Genomic DNA, 22648 nt, shown 5'->3' with positions numbered 1-22648 from the left:
CCCTTAACTTCAGTGGCTGCCCCTTCTGTTGTAAGAAGCAGTGAATAAATATTCACTAAATAGCAAAACTGACCTTTCCCTGTGTTCATGACATCTTCCAGTTTCTCTAATGAATTAGGGAGGAGGAATATAAAAGTCTTATTCCCTGCACAGCCCTGAGAGCGCCTACAAGTGTTGAGGACTTGTGCCAGGATGTGTGGAAACCGTGGTGTTGTCTGTGATGCAGGGCAAGGGCTTGAATGAAGTGGGGCTTTTTGTCCTGTAATTAAATAATGTATCATAACAATTCTGGAAAGCAAGTGAGTGGAATGGTGTAGGCAAGACAACTTTCAGAAAGCAATTATGAGTTTAATTAAATCCAGGAACATCTGGAGAGCTTGCCTGGGAGAACTTGAAAAGCAAGATGAGTGACATGCCTAACGGCAGATAACATTCAGCAGTTCTCTTCAAAGCAGAACGTATTTGAATTTGGTGGGTTTGGAGCTAACGAAAGTATGGGACAAGTGATGCAGACACAGAATTGTGGTGGGAGGCTGCTCTGGTGGTTAGAAAGCAAAATTGGATATTCTGATCCAAAGAAAGTGTGGGGTTTTTTTCAGGCTTCTCTGTTGCTGGCTTTATATGTATTTGTAGAGCGTGTTTAACCGAAATATTTGCCTGTTCTCTTTACCCACTCTTAAAGCAGTACAAAGTGTAGTGACGTGGCAGAGGTACTTGCAGACATGGAAACGTCTTTATGGAACTGAGGTTAAGAATCCTTACTTCTGGGTGAGGCATGAACATGTTTCACCTACATGACTGCATCTGTGAACCATGTAGAGAGTAGTCTGGATGGTTGTACCTGGTCTCCCTTGTCCTATAGGAGCAAAGGGATGTTGTGTAAATTGAAGGATACTAATTTAGAATCTGGTACATGCTTTTCTGTTTTTTTTCACTTGTAGAGTTTGTCAGAGGTGGTGGTGCAGGGGCCAAAAGAATAGAGGTGTTGAAAATAGCCCTAGAGAGAATGTCATCCCTTTATTAAACAGAGTATTCAGGATATTTACTTCTTGTGCTTTTAGGAACTGGTCTTTAGGAAGAATCTTCCCTGTGAGCTGATAGCTCACTGACAAGAGATTACTGGTTTTCCTTTGTCAGTCTTTTAATGTATACCTGATAACAGACAACGTGAGGAGCAGCTTATGGCCATGGTGACTTGCCTTCTGCCCCAGCAGCTGACAGGACTCTTTCATTTGGGGGTAGGTGGTGGTTTAAACAACTCTTAAGTCTCAAAGCACTTGAATATAACTACTTCACAAAGTGAGAGGAGAATCTGTTGTTCCTGGCCATGGTCTGCCTTGGCTGAATTCATGGGCCACAACTTCAAGATGTCTCTTTAGGTGTCCTTTTTGTAAGAACTAGCAGATTCTGTAGAATTACTTGTGCAGAGAGATGCAATTTCTTGTGAAATCTTATGGCAGGGGCGTCATCTGAGACCTAGGCAAACTCCTCTGTTGGAAGTGATCTGCACCTCTTGTCTAATGCAGATGTCTGCTCCTCAGTCTCGTTACAGCATTGCCTCCTCGCTTAAATATCTTTCTACTGTCATAGCTTCATCATATGCAGATATTTTTAGAGTATGGTGACGTTGCCTCTGATCTTTTCTTGGACGGGCGTCTCTGGTTGTGGTGGCAGATGAGCTCAGGAGAGTGCCTTGCCACCTGGCTTTTCTGGCTAGAAACCATTCCCAATCTTGTACCTCTTGTTTTGCACATAATATCAAATGGAGGTGAAAGATCTGTTACTATAATAAAGTGAGCTGAAAACACAGGAGTGCTTGGTTCCTGAAAAGCATGTTTAGCTTGCTTAGTTCGGAGGAGTTCCCTCTCCAGCAGTTGGACATCCATAACTTCTTATGGGACCTTGACCTTACGGGGCAATGAGTGGTGTAAATCCCTGATTAGAAACCAGCTGTGGCATCTGGAGGACTTCAGTGTACCCATCTTATCGGTCAGAAGCATCCCAGACTCTGACAGGAGGGACATCCAGGCAAAAGTGAAGGAATTGGTGGGTTCATCCCCGGGGTCTCTAGGGTAGAAGTGTCTCTTTTCCTGTTGGTGTAATTCTCTGCCCAGCGGTGCCTTGTTTGAGTGGGCACCTTACCGGTTGGGCACAGTGGGCACCAAGCTGCAGCTCTCAGCCACCTTTCTAAAGCCTCCTGTCCGTATCTCCTAGAAAGTCACATGGAGCTGAGTATGTAGGTTGGTGAGCCAGTAACCTAGGCTGGAAGATGAAGATGTGGAGCTGGACAAACAGTGCCCTTCAGGACCGCTGTTGAGATACAGAATATATCACATGTGTGAACTTTGCTCTTCTCTGGAAACCCCATAAATGGAGACATTTCCCAGGCCTGGGATGCCAGCTGGTTGTGTGGAGGGGCGAGCATGGTCTCCTCTCAACCAGGCGCCTCTTGTGCCACCGCAGAGACGGTTTCCAGGAGGCGGCATTGAAACCTGCTCTATCCTCACTCTGTTTCAGCACAGCGGGGAAGGTCTCGGGTGAATGAGGCTGTTATCTCACGCTGGCTCGGTCTCACACTTCACAGCATCGCCTGGTCCAAGAAGAGGAAGGCAGAAGAGCTGTTACGAACAGCTGTATTTTCACCTTGCTTCTTTTCTAACCCACACTCACAAAAAATCTTCTATGCGCAATGAGTTACCAGGAAGATGTCAGCTTCCCTAGGCGTCTTGTTGTCCAATATTTGCTTTGTTTGCTTTTGTCCTTTCTCATACCTTGATGTCTTTCAGCTAACTACCAGTTTGATTTGGACCGTAGAGGCAGCAGTAATTCAGAGCTAAAATACACAAATCTGTGCCACCTTCAGAGGGTTGGAGGGGCTGGTACAGGAACATGTAACTTAATTTATTGTTTTCCACCTTCTCTGTTAATGAAATCTAGCTCTAAATTGTTACATGCAAGTCTGTGTTCATCTCGGCTCAAAGTTAATTACCTGCAGAAAAAAATGCCATATTTCTCCAGCTCTGACATCGATTCGTTCCGTGACCTTGACAAGCAAAGACTCAATACATCCGTTTTCCAGTCTGTAAAATAACAATGTGTCTTGTACAGCTCCACAGCACTCACAGCTGCTTTATCACAGCATTGCTGATAATTACTGCCATGGTATATGAAGCACAAACACACTCGTTCTGTGTGTGCGTGAAGGGCTTGATAAGAAGCGGGACACATGGCAGGAAAGAAGCCTTAAGCATAACCATATGTACATGAAGGCTTCATTGTTGGCTTTTCAGTGTTGAAAAGGGTTGGTTTCCGACAGCTGAGAAGACGTTTGGAGAGGCTTGTGTTTGTCTCGAGTAGTGTTAACCTTGGAGGCAGAGAAGTTCATGTGAAATCTTATACTTGGAAGTCTGCATGTGCAAAACATGCCCAATAATGTCACGGGTCAGGGTGCCAGCGAGAGGGAGCGTCTTGTAGGGGATGGCCAGGGCCATCCCTCTGTCCTGCTCCCGGCATGGACGCGCTGCCCTGTTCCCCCTGGGCTCTTCTGAGCAGCTTTTCTGCAGTGCTCTTTCTGCCAAACCCTAACTCGGAGGTCTCAGGTTTGCTGTCATTGCCAGGTTTCACTGTTTACTTGCTGCACTGGAGAGCTCGCGTGGCTCCATTTTTGTGCTGTGGAAGAGCACTGAAATGTATTAATGACTGCTGCAGCTCAAGCAGATCAAGTCCATGCGCTTGTACATGCGAGGATGGAGCCCCTGTGAAGCCTCTTTCAGGGCATCCTGAGCTCTTGTCGACTTCCATATGAGGACACGAGCTGGAACGAGAAGGATTTGTTTATCTCTGTAAGAAGAAATACAGAAAGAGGAGAATTTGACGCACAGAAAGCGGAGAATTTCATGTGGTGATTGCATGAGAGGGCTTAGAAAAGGTGCTAGATCTAAAATCTATGTTTTTCAAGCAGTTAACTTTTCAGTGCCAGTGGGGTAGTGTACCAGCCTAGGCCATTGACTTGAGCGATGTTTGTAGTGATTAAAAAAAGTGAGTGTGATTGACAGTTCTGCCTCCTGCCCTTGCAGCAAGACTGAAATTTGGCAAGCGCATGAAAAATGGGGAAGACTGTCTTCACTTCTGGAGAAAATTATGAGTAGTTGAAGGGCTAAAACCTTTAAGTAGATGATAAACGTCTGAAGGGGTTTGAAAGCCTCTGATGAAGTGGAACTTGAAGAACAGAGGCTGGTAGAAGGGACATAACAGAGGGGTATAATTCTCACAGCCCAGTGCAACAGCGGGTAATAACTAAACCTGTATTTTCAGGGCTAGCTTTTAACAAGCTGTGCTGTGCTTCATGGACGTGAGACACCTGAGAAGGCTTCCTCCCACCCACGCTGCACATGCCTGGAGCAGATCTCTCTGAGCTCCCCTTCTCCAGTAGAGAGAAACCAGCACCTTTAGACCTTGATTTGCCTGCTTTAGATGTGTTCCTCAGGATAAGACAAGCGTTTGCCTTCATACAGTGACTATAATGGCTCCCGGCTTGCTCGGGGGGAGACACATCCGCTGCCAGCGCTGCATATCGTTAGCAGAGTCCTTAGCTGTGTGCACTAACAAGTCTCTGGAGAGCTGGGGACGCAGGCAGTCCGGTCCCAAAGCGTATCAGACAGGGCGTGCTGGGGCATCTGTCGTGCCTTGCTTGGGAGTCCCGTGTTTGCGGGTGGGTAGGTTTGGTTTGGAGTCTGATGCAGTTACGCCGTTGCAGCTCTACGTGGCTGTGCTGTGAGCGTAATGAAAATGAAGTGAAATGCCAGCTGCCTGCAGGCAGGGCTGTTCTGGCTGAAACACTCAGAATTTGATCTTGCTCTCTCTGGGCTTAGTCTGAAAAGCAAATTTTGCTTGGTTCCTTAGCATATAGAGGTTAAACTTTAGTTAACATGTGGATCTTTGTGGTGATGCCCTTTTTCTTTTGATAATATCATGGCTCCTCAAGAGACCCTCAGACCAGTATTCAGCACTGTGTTTCAGGATGTGCAGTGAATAAAGCCCAGGTTGTGTGCTCAACACTGGGGATAAAAAAAACAGCACTGACAACGCTCACTGTTTGATCACATTCAGGAGCACAAGGGGTTTGTGGCACAGGCACCCTTCATTCTGACGCTTGCTATTTGGGTGATTTTTCTTTACGTCCAAGCCAAGACACCTTCCCCTTTGTCTTATGCAAGAAAGCATGATTAAAGCTGCACTTCTGACTACGCTGGCATTCTCCAGCAAGTGGTTTAGGATCTTCCCCGCTGGCTCCTCAAGCGATGCCAGGTCCTTTGTATTCCTGGAGGCTAAAAGGTCGTCTTTCCCTTGCAGTGGTATGCAAAAAGTTTTTGGGCTCATTTACTGTTGGAAAGCTGGTGGCTGAGTCTAGGTAAGCCTGTGAGTTGTGTCTGCAGCCAGACAGAGGTGGCTGGGGGCACCCAGTGCCCCTGGGGGCTCCTCCCCTGGGATGGCTGGGCTTGGGAGGGTTGTGGGAGGAAGGAGGTCAGCGGAGGGCGAAAGCAGCTGGAGGTGCATTCAAAGCTCTCTAAGGTGGGAGATGAGGACAAGGTGACGTGCTGGTCAGTAAGGCAGGTAACACAAAGGCATGCCTTGTACTGCTGGAGAGGACTTGGGGCTCAAAGGGATGCCCCAGGTGGTGGGGCTCAGCTGGAAAGACAAAGTTCCTCTATGCCTTCTCCCATGGGCCAGCACAGTGCATGCAAGATGGACCGGGTGGCTGATCTTCAGCCTGTTACGGTTAGTGTTTGATTTATCCAGCTGGATAACGCCTGACCTGCTCATCCTCTGGCTGCGTGAACAGCAGTTGGCACCGGGGAGGGATCAGGATCGTGTGGCTGGGGGTGGAGAGGGTGAAGCTGCTGCCAAAAGGGCAAGTGTCACCCATGTTTGTTGGGTTAAAACTATTCCTGAGTGGCTGTCCAAAACTTCTTCTGTCTTTGCTCCCCTGATCTGAAGGAGTCAGTGAGCTCTTCGGAGTGCTGTGGGGTTTTTTCCCAATGAAAATGTGCAATTATTTGTGTGCAGTGTCTACTTTTTTACTTAGTATTTGCACGGAGGTTCTGCCTCCACAGGTGGAAGTGCTATAAGGTTGGCAGGAGCCGTTTTCAGAGACCCTCTGTGGTCATTTTTAGGGCCAGACTTGAAGTCCTGCTTGGGACTGGGACTCGCGCAGAGCCCGAATTGGTCATTTGGGTGGGAGACCTGAAGAGGTGCAGCTGTCTTGGTTCTTCGTGCTGCTTTCTGTAGCATCATCATAAAGCCCTGAAGGCCGGCTGTTCAACGGTGGTCTTCAGTGCATGAGGCTGGGAAGGTTTGGTCTGTCTGCACGTCCTGATGTGGGCGTCTGACTTGGTACATCCCAGAGGGGATGTCTGTGCTGTATGGTGAGGTTGTTGCAGAGGCACAACTGGCATGTGTCTCGATGTGATGAAAGCACTGAGCTTACACGCTGTTGCCTAGTTGGTAGCTAGTCAGTTTTGGGCTTTTGATTGCCATGTGGGTGAGACAAGGGCCTGAGGAACTGCTCCTGACTGCTGCAGGTCAATGTTGAGGGCTTTTTTCCTACAGCCTGCAAGGGGCCACTGCCACAGTATGGCAATGTGGCCTTTTGGCTAGCACATGGGTCCTTGAAGACACTCCTTCAGGAGAGCTGGTGGCCACTGGTAAGTAGCTCATCTGGGTGTCCTTTCTGTAGGACTTGGGTGTTTGGTTTATTTTTTTTTCCTCCTGAATTGGTTAATGTTATAACATGTTCCTGCAAAGAAAGCAAACCCTGTAGCTTCTTGTCTGCTTCTTTTATTTTAGTTTAATTTTTTTTTTGCCAGACCTTAGTGATTTGGTTGTCAAGCTGGAAAGCAGTGTATAGTGACCAGAGAGTTTTCGGCCTCTCCAAAGAGCTGTCCTTGGAAGCACAGAGTGGGACCAGCTCAGGCTACCCGCTTGCCAGCGGAGAAGTGGGCTTGTGGCGGTCTGTACTCCTGCCTGCCCTTTAATCCAACATCTCCCGGGGTGGAGCTGCCTGCTTTGAGCACAACGCTGCGGATGGTGCATGGAAGGCTCAGGTGCTGCTTCTTGGAAACCTACTTGTACGAATGTTCTTACACTTATTCTCTGCGGTTAACGACCATTTCATTTTTACAGCCTTTGATTTCAATTGATAATGTGGCTTGCTCGTCCTGGCAGTCAGCCTGAGTAAGGCAGCTGTACCTTCTTTTAATAGGAACTCTGACCTGTGCAAAACGACTCATCATTAATACGTCTCTGTAACGGTTTGTTTATTTCGGCTCCTTTCCATGCTTCTCTGTCTAATGGTTTTTATGCTGTTTTTTGCTTAGCTTATCAAGCAGCAGATTCTCTCCCTCCAGTTTAGGAAGGTAAAACTACGTTGCATTAAACTGCTCTGACCAAACACTGTGCTGAATCTGACTGCACATGATTAATCTGTAATGCTTTGGTACTAATTAATTAGTAGAGAGCCCTGAAGTGATCTAACAGCCTCATTCTGCATGATTGGATCCCTACTGCTTGCTTGAACTTCAGACAGCAAAGTGAATGTTCATCGTAATTCCTGTGTTAAGGTGCAAGAAATATTCCTCTTTCTTAGCCAAAGGATGGGTGTTCAGCTACTTCTTGATATTAAAGTGAGACTTCCATACAGAGACCTTTTAAATTAGATATGCCTACCTGTTTTCTACTTTCAAAGAATAAATTCTTGTCTCCCCCTGCCATCCTGTGCTTTCTCGTGAAAGTCCTCATTCATTTGAACTCTGCCCTGAAGTGCACTCCTACCATTGTGCTTTGCCTTTGGCAAAATAGCATGTTTGGAAATCAGTTGGCGTTCCTGGTTTGCTGCAGAAGCAAGTATATAATAACTGTGGCGGGAAAGGCCCCTCCAGAACACCCCTATAGCTGGGGGATTGCTAAACAAAGTCAGGAAAAGAAGGCCATGAAGAAGAGGAATAGGCTTCTCCAGTCTCCTTTTCCTGCAGACTGCTTTTGTATGGAAATCCTTCTTTAATGTAAAAAGGCTACTGAATTGCCAGTGTCGTCTTCCTAGGCTCCAGGGCTTTTTCTGCAACAAAGATGCAGCTTCAGGAAGGCCCGGGGGAAGAGCGGCTGCCGCTTTGTGTTGGATTTCTTGAATGCTCTGAATTACTGGTTTAGAAAGCAATTTGGATTGGACGAGTCTGGCTGCAGCTGGAGTGAGTCAGCTGAGAGCCCCACAGTGCTGCAGCCTCTAACCCCCCCTGTGACTAATACAATGGTTTCTTTGAAAGACTAAATAGACCTTCCAGGGCTCCCTGGCGAGTGCACATTGGGCAAGTCTCCTCTGATTCATCTGCCATGCCCGTGGAGCCCCCAGCTTCGGGTGACACTGCTTTCCTAAACCATTCAGTAGCCTTTGCTGTATTTCACCTGACCGTGGGGTTTGCACTGAATGGACCAGACTTATTCCTGGTGCTGCCTGCTGGTAGCGGCGGCGTGGTACTGGGATTAAACTTGGTCCCGAGTGTCACTATGTGTGTGCGCATCACTTTTTTTTAAGACGCTGATCCGGTTGCTGGGGTATGAAACGTTTGTTGATGCTTGGGAAGTGCCTTATGTGGATCTAAAAGGCATTTACTGGTCTAGGGCTGGGGGTCTGTACTGAAGGGGCTATCAACACCCCACCAGTAACTGCCTTGGTACTGGACTGTCTGCCTTGCTCTTTAGAAATAGGAGTTTTTGCTCCTGGGGTTGGAGTATGGAAAGGTCTCTCTGTTTTTGAAGGAGCTGTTGGCTCCCACAGCCCTTTCCTGGCCCTGCGGTTGGGTCAAGAGTTGCTTGCCAGGGCCAGTCTCCTGGGGACCATTGATCTCTGCAGAAAAGAGTCTAAAGCTGTGGCATCTGGCTTTTTATCCCATCCCACATATGTGTTGGGTATAGACAGTGCTTATAACCCTTGCTCAGTAGATGAGTCAAACTTGCAAGAGCCCTAGCTGCCCCTGTCCTGGACCCTTACCCAACACAAAGTGCCTGGGAGCTGGGTGAGGCTCCCGCTGCATTCCAGTTGCTTGTTGCTCAGGGATTTGTCTCCCAGCATCTCTCACAAACCCATTCTAGCAGGAAGCCAGAGTGAAAATGACAGCACTGCAGCCTCCAGGTAAGTGTTCTGGGTGGATGAAACAGGCAGTTGCTGTGGCTGGATCCATCTTGGCACCTTTAGCCGTGCGTGCAGTTCACTTCCTGCTGCAGAGCCCCTCAGTGCACCTCATCTTGCTGGGTTCGTGCTAAATGTGGTTTGATATTTTTTCTTTTTTGTTTTTTTCCTGAAAGAGTCTGCTTCCTCAGCAGGTAGAGCATGAGTAGCAGCAGTACCAGCATCCTGCCTGCAAGCCGGGGGCTGCTTGTGAGGCTGGGGTCCCCCTCGTGGAGCCCTCACCACGTGCTATGAGCCCTTCTGCTCGTGGTGGAGCTGTGTCAGGAATGGTCTGGGGGTTTGTTCCACCTCTTGCATGTCTCTAGAAGCTGATCACTTGTTTAAGGAATGTCTTTCACTGCTGAAAACTATATAAGTAGAGCTGCCAGCTACCGATTCTCTTGCAATATTTGCTGTTTCTCCTAAGATCCTTGCGCTTGAGACCTTGGGGTCCTCTCTCCTCGAGGAAACGTGTAGTGCTTTAATTGCAGAGGGCAAAATGAAAGAAGCTCTTCCGTTCTGAGAGCCCCAGAGCACTATCCAAATGAAGGCCCAACTTGGAATTAATCCTTTTCCTTTATTTAAGAAAGCCTAGGTCTTCTGGGGCCCCTCTTGGTGATGTTCTAACAGGGTTGGCAGTGCTGTACAAATACACGGATTTAGTGCTTAAATGACTGGAGAATCTAAGGTCCATTTTTATAAGCTTCACAGATTGCGCTGGCTGTTTGGGTAGTTCTGGCTGTTTGGGTGTCCCAGCCTGAACTTTGGGGCTAGTGCCTCAACTCCTGGAGCAGGTAGTGTGAGAGGTGAGACAGGGAATGGGTGTCAGCTTCACATATGGTTCCTGGGCGCAGAAAGCTGCAAGCCAGGCTCAAGGCCTCCTTCAGCGATCTGCAGTACACAGCTTTTCTTAATTCAAAGCTTTCAAAGAGGGCCGTTGTCTTTAGGAGACGTGTTCAATTCACACTTGGCCTGAAATTACAATGTGAAGTCTTCACAAATAAAGTAAAATCCTGGTGAACAGAGCAACACTTGAAACACTGATGGTGCAGCCCTGGGAATGTGAAGCTGACTTTGTTTGGGTCTTTCTGGCTCATCCAAGAAATGTTCCCGCCTAATCAAGAACTAAAATGGTTCTTGACATTCATTACCCCAATAGCCATAAGGGCTAAGACAAAGGGAACGTCTCCCAAATGACACTTTAAGTGGGCAGAATCATTTTAGGAGTGAAAAAATAGTCAAATACCCTGACAGTGGACTAGACTTGTGAACAACTTAGTGTAGGGACGATGGGAGGGAAGGAGGGCATTTACAAGAAGAACGCAGGCTTCTGAGACGAGATAGGAAGGGGACCCTTTGATTTTTCTAGTACTTTGTTCTCTAAGAAATGCTTCTTGAATCTTCCAGGAGCACCTTCTGCGCAATCATTTCTCAGCTGACGGAGGAAACCCAGCCACTATTTGAAACCACTATCAAATCCCGTTCTGTGTCCGAGGACTCTGATGCTAAATTCACGTGCATAGTGACAGGTAACAGTGTCTTCAGTAAATAACCTGGCCCTGCCTCACTTGCTGGACTCCTGCTAGTTAAACTCCAGAGCAAGTGATAACAAGGCAACACATTAACAAGTCCACTGTTGTCAGACTGCCAAGTAGAGATTCAGCAATTGCATGATGATTTCAGCTTTAATTTAAGGGGAGGGGGGTAACCACCGGAAATAGTTAAGAGGCAAAGGCATAACCTAACATCTCAAACAAGGCAAATTACAGACCAGAAAATGGATTATGCTGGTTACTGCTTGTGCCAGCTACATTTTGTTGTCCTAATCTCTGCTAATCCCGGACTCCGTAACTCAGGAACGTGCAGTTTTGAAGACTAAGGCTGTCATGCTGGAGCCAGCTCTGGCTCTTTTTGCTGGCTGTAAATGGTTAGAGTGCAGCTGCATTTGCATCGGTGATAAACTTGTGTGCTTGTCAACGTCTGAAATAAAAGCCAGTTTCTGCCCAATGAGCTAAAATCTAACCTTGGGCAGGAAGGGGTTAGGCCAAGAAGAGAAGGGGGAGGCTGAAGAGGAGGGTTGGTGCGAAGGCATTGTTGTGATGTGGTATGGCATTGGTGCATTGCTGTAAAGGCAAGGGGCTCCTTTGCTGATGAGCTTTTGTCCTTTAAATACAGAGACTCTAAAACTGTAATTTTTCCATTATGTACTTGTTTACAACTCTGATCCTTCCTGATGTTGCACATGTTGTTTATTCTGACAGGCTACTCAGTGAGAGACATTATGCAAGCTTGTAAGTTTTGGAAGGAGGAGAGTATCTGCAGTGAGCCCCTTAGCCACAAGGGCCAAGGCTTTCCTAAGAGTTAGGAAATCTAGTTTGCCATTAGGAACATGCTGTGCACCAGGAAACACAGACTGAGCCCTTCTGAGAGCTTCCGGCATCGAACCTGGCTCTTCTCATATGGATTAATTTGTTTTACAGGTCTGACTTTCGGAACTTGCGGGGGTGCAACTGCTATGTTGATTTTATTGATGCTTAACTTCCTAGCAGCTCACTTTTGCCCAAGAAGCAGGACGTGGGCTGCTAGGGAGATACCTCCAAGCCATGCACCTCAGTGGTTCATTAGGAGACCTTTCCCAATTCAAATTTTCTAAAGGCAAAAGCTTGACCTGTTGTGCGGTAGCATGGAGCTCAGCATTCTGCAAGCCAGGAGACATTGTGCAGGAGACATGCTGCCAAGGAATAACCTCCTCTGCTTTACCAAAATCAAAAGTATCAACATGTACAGACAGATCCAGTCTCTGTCCGGTTTGTAGCCCTCCCTGCAGGCCACCCTTGCTCTTGGTAGGCAGGATGCTGCCTCCAGTTTTGGATGACCTGCTAGTGCTGTGTAGCACAACCTGATGTATTACGAGTTGAAGACTTGACCTGATACCAGTCTTTTTCCTGCATTTGAGTAGAAAATGTGTCAAATCTTTGGCACGTAGCCTATGGCAGTATTTTCATACCTGGTAAACTAGACTGGGGGATGTCTTTATGCACTTAAGTTAATAAACCTACAAAATTAGGAATTTTCATGGAAACATCCTTAAAAGCAGCCTGGGCCACCTATGCCATATGGTCATCTCTTGCATGTGGCCCTGTGGACTGCTTTAGGAGGTCAGGATCTCTTTGGGAGAGGGGGGCACGAGGTGGAAAGCAAACTCTGACTGCAAAGTCTGGTCAGTAGTTCAGATATCTCCCCCTGCCATGATGTTTACATCCAATGGGAGAAAGGAAGTGGTGGTTACATCCCTGTCCGGTGACCAGAGTGGAACCAGCTCAGTCCCACTGCTGTGGCTGGAGTCCAGGGACACTTTGGTTCGTAGACGTGCAGGAGGCAAAGGGCAGACAGTCAGCTGCTCCTGTTATGACTCCCAAGCCCCAAATACGGATACATGACCTACAATAACACCTTAATATTTTTTTTCTGCTTCTTGACCAATAGTGAGAGTTATAGGGTGGTCCCACATCTGTGAATGCCAGTGACTTCCTAGGAAGGAAGCAAGATGCAAGTGTTTGAAGAGCCAGTCTCCAAAATGTGCTTGGTGGTGCAGGCAAGGAAAAAACAAGTGAGGCAGAGGCAGACTTCCTGATGCTCTTGGGTGGTTGCGCAACCACTCTTTTCCTCCGCTTGCCTAGTTCTGCCTGCTACCAATGTCCCTACTATGTCTGATTTGATTATATGGGGTCAAATCCTGCATCTGTTGTGACATGTTTTCTTTTTTAGATGAAACTAGTTCATCCTTTGTTCTCTAAGAGATGTGAAAAAGGGAATGAGGACATTCCCATTTTCACTGCAGTTTCTTGCAGAGCAGAGCACACTCTGCTTCTCTGCACCAAGCGATTTCCTTGGTGGGTCTGTCTGGACTTCAGGATCTCAAGGGTTATCACAGATCATTCCCAGTGAGTGGATATTGGTCTCTTCTCTTCAGAGAGTGGCCCTTATTGGAGGTGCTACTACAAGGCTTTCACACCTTTTCAGTCATTTCTGTATAGCGTTGGCTGGGAAGAAGAGATGTTGGCTGATGAAATGTGGGGGCTTGGATGAAGAGGCCCGGGTCTGTGACTGCTTGTTAGGGAATGCAACAGTACAGGTTGGGGGCCGCTGGAGAGCGGCTCTGTGGAGAAGGACCTGGGAGTCCTGGTGGACAACAGGATGCCCACGAGCCAGCAATGTGCCATTGTGGCCAAGAAGGCCAATGGTCTCCTGGGGGATGGCCGCATCTGGAGCACTGGGTCCAGTTTTGGGCTCCCCAGATCCAGAAGGACAGGGAACTGTTGGAGAGAGTCCAGCAGAGGCTGTGGAGATGCTGAGGGGCTGGAGCATCTGTGTGCTGAGGAAAGGCTGAGAGCCCTGGGGCTGTTCAGCTGGAGAAGAGCAGGCTGAGAGGGGATCTCATCAATGCTCAGCAAGAGCTAAAGGGCAGGGGGCAAGAGGATGGGGCCAGACTCTTCTCAGTGGTGCCCAGGGACAGGACAAGGGGGAACGGGCACAAACTGGAACATGGGAAATTCCATCTCAACATGAGGAAAAACTTCTTTCCTTCGAGGGTGTCAGAGCCCTGTCAGAGGCTGCCCAGAGAGGTGGTGGAGTCTCCGTCTCTGGAGACGTTCCAAACCCACCTGGATGCGTTCCTGTGCCACCTGCTCTGGGTGACCCTGCTCTGGCAGGGGGTTGGATGAGATGGTCTCTAGAGGACCCTTCCAAGCCCATCACCAGTCTGTGATTCTGTGAATGAGGCCAAGTGGGGGAGGTGATGACTGGATCTAGCCAAGGCCATCGTATGTCAGTACCAGGTATTGCCCACTGTTGGACGGCTGCCCCTTCAGTGCCATTTCAGCCCTCCTTGGGCAGGTTCAACCCCTTTGACCTGCCTACCCAAATCACGAGCTCAGGAGCTCAGTCCCATCACTCCCTTCATGGGTCAGTGCTTGTGCTGAAGAAGTGTCCAGCCTGGTACCTCTCCCATGCTACACAGTTGCTCTATATCAATGTGGACATCTGCACTGTGTTCAGTATCATGTCCCTGGAGGCGGTAGGAACAAAAGCAGTCTGGTTTTATCGTAGGGTTATGAAGGTAAAAGGGTTCTGCCCATGGCTTGGGGAAGAGAGTTGGGGTCAAGTGATTAGACAGTTGGGTGCTTAGTGGATGAGGACTTTAATAAGCATAAAGGAGTTCAACTTGTTGAATCCATGGTAGCCCTCTTAGGGAAGTGTTTGAAGGACTAGAGTAAAGTGCATGGGTGAAAGATGTCTGGAGCAATGCAGGGGCTGTGAGAGGGGTGGATGGGTGGGTTTGGGGACAGGGTAGGGAGCACAAGAGCAGAGAGCAGGCTGGTGGGAGATGAGGATGCCTGGGTTTGGGGCAGCCAGGGCAAGAGACGGATGGAGAATGAGCACCGCTGGCAGGCCGGTGGCATGGAGAGCTCTTAGTGAGTATCTGTCCCTCCTGTGAGCATCACTGTAAGCCTCCTTCTCTTCAGGCAACGGGGAGGTATAAATTCATAAAGTCAGAAAGGATGAGATCTCACCATTACTTTTCCTCCCAAAACTGCCTGAAGCCCCCATTCCACATAGCTTGTGTAGAGCTAGAAGTAGTAATAGTAGAAGTAGAAAGTAGTAGTAGAAACAGAAGGCCACGGAGATTGTATGTAATTGTCCTAAACTCTTTCCACCTTCCCAGTTTTCAGAAGACTAACTCTCCCTTCCCCCCCAGCCCAAAAAATATCACAAAACGTTTCTTTAGAATGTCTCTGGCTGATTTTGGGATACCTATTGCAAGAACTGTTTTGGATGAGGTCACTAAAGCTTGGAAGACTTTGTGAACTTTAACAGCTTTGAGAGGAAGAATGTTTGATCTAAACCTGGCGATCTCTCCAAAAAAAAATCCTTCCTCACAAAAGTCTTCTGGGTCCTGCAGTGGCTGGCCATCACGCTGGAGCAATGCTGCGGGAAGACACACCTCCCAAAAACCTCTTGCTGGGCTCCAAGATGCGCGGTGGACGCCTGCCCTCCTCCCTAGGAACACCCGGCACAGCTCTGTCTGCGATTGCGGGGCACGCGCTGGTGGATACCGGCAAATCCCTCTTGGCACCAGCTGCACGGGGTTTCTGCGGGAGGAACAGGTTTCGGAAGGGCGAGTGCCTGATTTATGAATGGCTGCTCTGTCTTGCAATGCGCTTATGCCAAGGGTGGCCATCCAGCACCCTGCAGCGTGGCAATGCCCACCCATGGAGCCCTGGACTCAGCCACCCCGTCCCAGTGGCACCCTTGGAACTGGCCCATCACAGCAGCCGGGCAAGCTGCGGATGTTGTGGCTGCAGGGGATGTTCCCGGAGTGGTGCCTGCCCCCCAGAGCAGGGGAAGGTATTTGCTGGGCAGCCTGAGGATGGATGTCTGCAGTGTCAGCAGCAGTTCCCCTCCCCAGTGGAGCACAGGGCATGCCAGGGAGCCTTGTCCCTGTACAGGTGTCTCTCCATCCCCTGCTTGACTTTGGTTGCAGCCCCTGGGGAGGGAGGGATGGTGTTTGGGCAGGCAGCTGGGGCCACTGTTTCTGCGTGGGCCAGGGGGGGAAGCCTTTCAGCGTGCCTCTGGTGCAGGTTTCCAGCCAGTGCTTGCTCCCTTTGGCTGCAACAGGGGCTGCTCCCTCATTGCTGCACTGGGCCATACGGCAGTGGCCCCTGGTAGGGAGCAGGTCGCCTCAAGGACACACTGCTACAGGTCCAAGGGAGTTTACAGGAGGAAAAGCCTTTCATTGAGGCACTGTGCAGCTATGGAAATTGCAGCTCTTTCCGGCAGATGTCAGCTGGGAATGGGAATCAGCTGCAGAGGCCACGGGGGGACATCACAGGGCTTCTCGGAAATGATATGCTTTGCAGTTCCCAGAATGAAGTGCTGTGATTGCTGTTTGCAGGCTATTATGAAAATCTACCTGCCAGCTCTGCTGCATTACAGACCTGAAGGTCTCGCCTGAAGGAGCAGCCCTTGGGAGGGGTAGGATTGCTCTGGGCAAACTCTGAGCTGTGTATGAAAATTGTTTTGTTCCTCATTCCTGGAGCAGAAAGAAACAGCCACAGGCTCATTCAGCGCAGGGTCCTGCTGCCAAGTATGGTCAGTAGCTAATATTTATGGAAAATAGAAGCAGCAGCATCGATCCCTGGTGATCCCATCACTGGGATACTCTTGTGGCCTCCCCCAGTTAGCAGCTTAGGGCTCATTCGCTTCAGCTGCAGGTATCTGAGGGCTTTGCACTTGAGCCAGGAACTGGTTTGGAGGGCGAGAGCAGCAGCATAGAGCAGAGTGTGGTGAGACAGGGACCGAAGGGGAGGATGGGGAGCCTCACACGAAGAGCTTCAGGAGAAAGTAATGACTTGGCTTCCTGCAGAAGAGGAGGAACGAGGCAATAACCAACAGAAAGCTAAAGCTGCTGGCAGCAGTGGGAGGGGAATGAGACAGGAAAGGATGTGAGAGACATCTGAGACCTGAGAGAGTACAGGCAGGGAGTATGGAGAGGGTAGATGCAGAAGCAACGCAGAGCTGGAGACCTCAGTGAAGAAGGGAAAGAGAAGAGAATAAGATCTGGGCTGTGGGGGTGTTTGGGCTATGGGGATGGCTGTTGTTCGTGGAGGAGAACAGCAAAGTAAAACTCTTCTGAGATTATTTCCTCAACCCTCTCTGGGGCAGCAGGCCAAGTCCCTTGAGGGCCCAGAGGACACGGGAGAGCCCCGACAAGCAACAGGATGGGGAGAGGGGTGCATTGGAGGAGCAGATGCAGGTGGGGGGAACCAAGCGATACACGAGGAGGAGATTTGGCATGTGCTGCTTTTCTGATCAAAGGTATTATAAATCACCCAAAACCAGAGCAGATTCCCAGTGATGAGTCTTTGTTCCTGGTCTTTCGCTCCTGCTATGGGACCTTCATGGGAGCAGGCATAAGCTGGGCTCGGGCATTGCTACTGGCTGCCAGCATCCCTGGCAGCTGCAAGCAGGAGGCTCCTCGCCCCGGAGATTGAAAGGGTCCTGGTCAGCCCTGAAGCCTGTGAGTTCGCAGCTGGGAAGTACCTGGGGTAGGTAGATAGTGCCCTGTCCCTGCCCTCTCTCTATTCTGAGCCATTGGGTCTGGATGCTTTGGATGTTCCTGGAGAGCCCCTGTTGGCCCTTGCCAGGGCCGTCCATGAGCGCTGACCCCTGCCTTCGCGGTGCCGGGGGCTGCTGAGGAGACCCTTGGGGGCTGGTGGAGGTGAGCAGCATTCCTTCACTTCGGCAGCTCTGAAAGCCAGCAGGGGCATTGGCAGGAGATAAGCTTTGGATACCTACCCTGGGGCATTGAACAAGTGTTCAGCGCATCAACTTAAGCGGAGGCATGATGTGATCATTGAAACTTTTATCCCATGCCCTTAGGGTCAGCTTGGCTGTGCCGGGAGCCCCGTGTGAAGTACAGGAACCCATGTTGGCCGCTGGCTCAAGCGGTTTTCCCCTGAAAACTGCTCTTGTTCTGAGCTGGAGCTGCTGTCGGTGGGAGACGAGGGCTGTGGCTAGCTCTGGTCCATGTGGGGCACTCCTGCTGATCCACCACCGCTGTTGGTGGTGGGGAACGCAGCTGCGTGCCCAGCCTGCTAGCCAGCCAGTCACACACGTCATGATGTCATTCTACTGAAAAGGCAGGTGACATCTGTTGTCAAGTGACATTTGTAGGACACCAAGCTGGCTGTGATGCAATCAAGGTTGTTTCTGTTCAATGGAAACTTTTGGATCAGCTTACAGGCTGTGACACTTAGTGAAATGCTGAGAGCTCCATGGAGGGGCGAATGCCTGCTTTCTAACCTTAGCTTCAGTCTCATCAAAACATGCCTCTTCATAGAAAAGTGACAGTATGCTCACCTTCTCCTCCCTGTCAGTGTTACAGGAGATGATCGTGTGATCACCTCCCCTCTGTTCAGGAATGAAGTGCTGGGATTTTTTTTTTTCTCAAAAATAGCCCTGTTACAAGGGGTGATAAAAGGCTTGGATAAGCCCATCAGGTTTCCACTCACAATACTTCTGCTGCTGTGCGATTTAAAGAATGTGGCGAGCCCAGAATAACATGTATCCTATTCTGCCGCGCGTTTCGGTTTGCTGTTGATACCTTGTCCCCGCGGGAGCAGGCTTGCTGTGCTGCTGTTTGCAATGTTTCACACCCTGATGTACCGTCCGTCTCGTCCCCAGGATACCCGCAGCCAGAGGTGACGTGGTATAAGGATGATGAGGAGATGGACCGTTACTGTGGCTTACCCAAGTATGAGATATTCCGCCATGGAAATCGTCACACCCTGCAGCTGTACAAGTGAGTAAAGAAGCTGGATTTGGCGATGGGAGCCCTGAGCACGTTTTCAGTGCTTGGAGGAGCTGGCTGTCAGCAGTGACCTCCCCCCAGCACCCGTGCTGGCCCCTTGTGCTCCCCATCGCTGTGTTCCCAGCTGTCCCTTCCCATTCAGCTCTTTGCTTTGATGACTCCCAGATCACATCAGTACAACATCCATTACTGCATCCAGGGATAGCTGCTGTGCCAGAAGCAAGGGGAAGGTCAGGAGAAATTCCTCTCTCTGGAGCCTTCCAGTGCTGGTAGCATTAGGGCTGGATGAAGGGGAGTGAAGGGAAAGCACTGGCTGCCTCCAGGATGGTGGGCTGGAGGACTGGGCAGGACAAGGACAGAAACAGTTCATAGGAATGTCATGAACAAGGGCAAAGAGGGGAAGGGCCCTGCCCAGGAAGGCCTTTCGTAGCTCTTACCATGACGTCAGGGAAGGAAAGTGCTGCTTTGGCAGTCTACTGATGAAGTCAAGGGTGGAGGAAGAGCAGGAATGTCACGTAGGCTGTGAAGAGCTGAGAGGAGAAGATCCTGCAGAGGAGTGTGGCTGAGAACAGTTGGGAAGCCTGGTGTTAGGTGTTCCTCCTCCATCACAGCCCTCTATTATCAGAGTTACAGCCCGGGGAGGAGCTGGGCACTGATTTAACTTCCAACTTGCTTATGTGCTAGTGCTGAGAACAGGCAGAGCCTGGGGAGGGAGGCCAGCCCCAGGCCTCCAGACCTACCATGTGCACCTCAAGGGTCACGTCTTCATCTTCTGGCCCCTCTGGAGCAAGAAGTGGGAGAACGTGCATGCCTGTGTGCCCAGCGGTAGTGCTTGGGGAGGATGGGCAGGTCTCACGCAGAGCTTTTGGTTTCCAGGTGCCGAGAGGAAGATGCGGGTATTTACCAGGCCTCAGCTAGAAATAACAAAGGCATTGTATCCTGCTCTGGCGTGCTGGAAGTGGGAACCATGACGGAGTTCAAAATCCATCAGAAGTGGTTTGACAAAATTAAGAGAAAAGCTGCAGAAAAGCTACGAGAGATAGAACAGGGCAAGAAACGAGGGAAAGAAAATGTGGAGGTGGAGAAGTTGCAGGGAATGAGCCCCGATCGGCTTCAGAGAAAGCGGAGGCTGGCCAGGGATCTGAATCTCCGGTCCGGAGCCTCTCAGTGGGAGAAGGAGGATGCAGCAAAAGTGCACGTTGCCGATTCCCAGTCCAGTTTACATGAGGATGTCGCTGAGCCGAAGGAACCGCCCGTCAATGTGGTGACGGGCTTTCCAAACAAACTGATAGCACCTCTGAAAGCAGAGGTGACCACCAACGGAGATGCCTCTTTGGAAAGTGTGGAGGAGAATGGGAATGGCTTTCTCACGTACATCTACGAGACGGTGGAGGACCTAGCAAGTAAGCCGATGACCAAAGACTCTGCAGCTAAAAAGAAAAAGAAGGTAGAGGCTCCTCCAGCAGCAAAGCAGGAAGTTTCAAAGCGAGAAGAAAGTGGGCGAGACAGGGCCAACCCCTCTCCAAATCCAAGGTTTGCCCCTCCCGTCCCCTTACGCAGGAACGCACATTTGAGGGTGCCAAATGATGAAGAGGTGGAAAACAGTCCAAAAATCAAAGAGCCTGGGAAAGCTGTGAATCAGGACACTAAAATCAATGGCGATCTGCACTTCTCTTTGAAAGAGATGTATTTCGATAATCAAGTGAAGCCGGCAGCAGGGAAGGAGGAGGCAGGAGCCAAGGAAGAGGCTGCGAGCAAGGCTGCCCAGCAGTCTGTGGCTGTCAGCAGACAGACAGAGGATGCTCCATCGTCCTCAGAGGTGTCGGAGGCAGGACCTGTGCCCTCCGAGGGACAGAGAGGCCAGCACCAAGCACAGAAGTCCGAAGGAAACAAAGCCGTCAGTCCAGAGGTAACTAGGACAGAAAGCAGCCAATGCAAGGGTTGCAGCAAGAACGTATTGGTGCTGCAGGGTTGTGTTGTGGCACCAGCCCTGGGAGGCTGCATGTTGCCCATGGGAGCTGCTGCAGAGGCTTCCTAGGTCTCCGCTGGCTAAAACACCCAGGAAAAAAGGCTTGCTGGGCTTTGTGTGCCCAGACAGCAGAGCTTCCACCCCATCTCCAAATAAATGTCAGACGAGGTGGTGAGGAGAGATGTACGTCAGGGCCCTGTGGCCGAGCAGCTGGTCTCCGGGTGGCCTGGGGCGTGCTGTGAGCTCTCCTGTTTAATCGGCAGGCTGACCTCATGCGAAATGTTCCCAAATCAGTTAAGCACAGGGAGCGCTGAATGGCTATTAATAGCTGGGGGTGGATGCCTTGTGCGTAGGACAGACAGCGAGACTGATGACATCTGTTCAGTTTAGCAATTGAGCCGGAGCTTCAGCTGGCACTTAATGAGCCCCCCATGCAAATGAGCGCAGCGTGCCAGGTACGCCACGTGAGCTGTGCCAGGCAGGGCCTTGAATTTTGTTTACAGTGCAACATGTATACAGTAGATCTGGGCTATTTTTTGGCTCTCCCCTGTTGGAAAAAACTCTGTTGCAAGACTCATTGTGGTGGCGATGCAGGGCCAGGGCACAGCACCTGCTCCTGACCCTCACCGCATCTTTTAGTCAACTTCTATTTTTGTCACTTAACCTGAAGCATTTTCCATGAAAATGTTAGATTGGAAGGTACCAGTGTTTTTTTTTTTTTTGTTTTGGGTTGGTTTTTTTTGTTGCCCTTTTATCTTTAATGACCCCTCCTGTGGTAAAAGGTTCTCTGAGTCCGATTTGCAGGTGCCATCAGGATTTGGCGTTTGAGCCATGGTAGGTGCTTTCAGTACAGACCAAGGCTGTTCAGAGGAGGCAGCGCATCTTCCTCGGCAGGTAACGCAAATACTTACGGATGAGGAAACATCCACGATGTAGAAAGCGGGACTGCTGGGTGCTCCAGTGGGGGGGAAAAAAAAACCACTCGTTTCTTCCTCTTCTAGATTTCTCTTAGGTAGGAGCACCATTTACCAGTAAGAAACCTGCCGTGTTACGCAGAGAAGCCAGTATCTGGGTGCTGGACTTGCTGCAGTGCAGCACCCTGAACCCATCTTTAACCTGACCCATCAGCATCACATATTGCTGCAGAAATTATCGCCGTGCGTGCAGGCCCGTGGCAAAGCAATTCGTTTTCTCCCTCTCTGCTCATTTTTACGACCCTTGCTCTTAAGGAGGGTGGAGAGAGTTGGTGCGTAGCTGCCAGGCTTGGGCTGTCATCCCTGAGCCACTGACACGGATCAAGGTATTTTCCTCTTCAAAAACCCACTCACAGAGGGAAACCTGTAGCTTGTCAGCTGGTGTGCCTTTGAGTAGACAAAAAGGAATGCTTTTGATTTGAATTTGAATGCCTCAGCTAGTGGGTGATGCTGGGGAAAGTGCTCAGGCTTTTGTGTGACCAAATAAGCTATTTTAAAGCCCTTTAAAGCTGACTCTGAGCGTGTTTGAGGGTATTTTCACTCCCCAGGACACGGGTTGCTTGTCTTTTTCTTTTTTATTCTTTCCCTTAAACAAGACAGGGCCGTAACATGAGTGTTTTCCTGGCCCCGGGACCTAGCTGAGCGTCATGCACGAGGCTTCTCTTTACAGCTGGATTTATCCGTAGCAGAAGGGCTTTGCAAAATGCCAGACCGTGGCCGGGCTCTCAACATCCTCATGCACAAGAGCAGAGCAGAAACGGGATTCACATGATGATCGCTCTTGCCTAACTTTGAAACCGACAATTTCATTATATTTCTTTTATATGGCCCTAGTTTTGAGTGTTTTACGATTACTTGAGGACAGATACTTTTCTGAAAAGCTCCCAGAAAGCTTTGCTGAACAAGCTTTAGTTTGTGCGCCAATGACAAGCAAATTTCCTCCAAGTGCCAGTCCCGCTTTAGCCGAAGAGATGTCCCCACTGACCAGCGCCGTTGTGTAGAGCCACCTCTGTGCATCCCTCCGTGAATCCCCAGCCCTCTGGTGCTGTGCTGCTCAGCCCCTGAGCAGAGGGACCAGGGCTCCCGGGCCCTTGGACTGGGCTGTGTCCATC

At 49.8% G+C, this 22648-nt stretch overlaps 1 protein-coding gene across 3 annotated transcripts in view; it reads left to right on the top strand.

The window, feature by feature from the left end:
• ALPK3 (alpha kinase 3) overlaps positions 1 to 22648 on the top strand; it is a 34066-nt gene that overhangs the window by 1850 nt on the left and 9568 nt on the right. The window contains exons 2-5 of one of the 3 annotated variants that reach the window (XM_074601945.1): positions 7377 to 7415; positions 10628 to 10749; positions 18467 to 18584; positions 19470 to 20502. In XM_074601945.1, the coding sequence (XP_074458046.1) occupies positions 7377 to 7415; positions 10628 to 10749; positions 18467 to 18584; positions 19470 to 20502 (1312 nt within the window). Of the gene's footprint in view, positions 1 to 6038; positions 7104 to 7376; positions 7416 to 10627; positions 10750 to 18466; positions 18585 to 19469; positions 20503 to 22648 lie in introns of those variants that run through there. The other 2 variants (XM_074601948.1, XM_074601946.1) reach the window with 2 other exon arrangements.

This window comes from Larus michahellis, chromosome 9 (assembly GCF_964199755.1).
Source record: "Larus michahellis chromosome 9, bLarMic1.1, whole genome shotgun sequence".
Classification (NCBI taxonomy): Eukaryota; Metazoa; Chordata; class Aves; order Charadriiformes; family Laridae; genus Larus; species Larus michahellis.
Note: the sequence above shows the minus strand (reverse complement) of the source record. Positions and strands in the feature narration are given on the sequence as shown.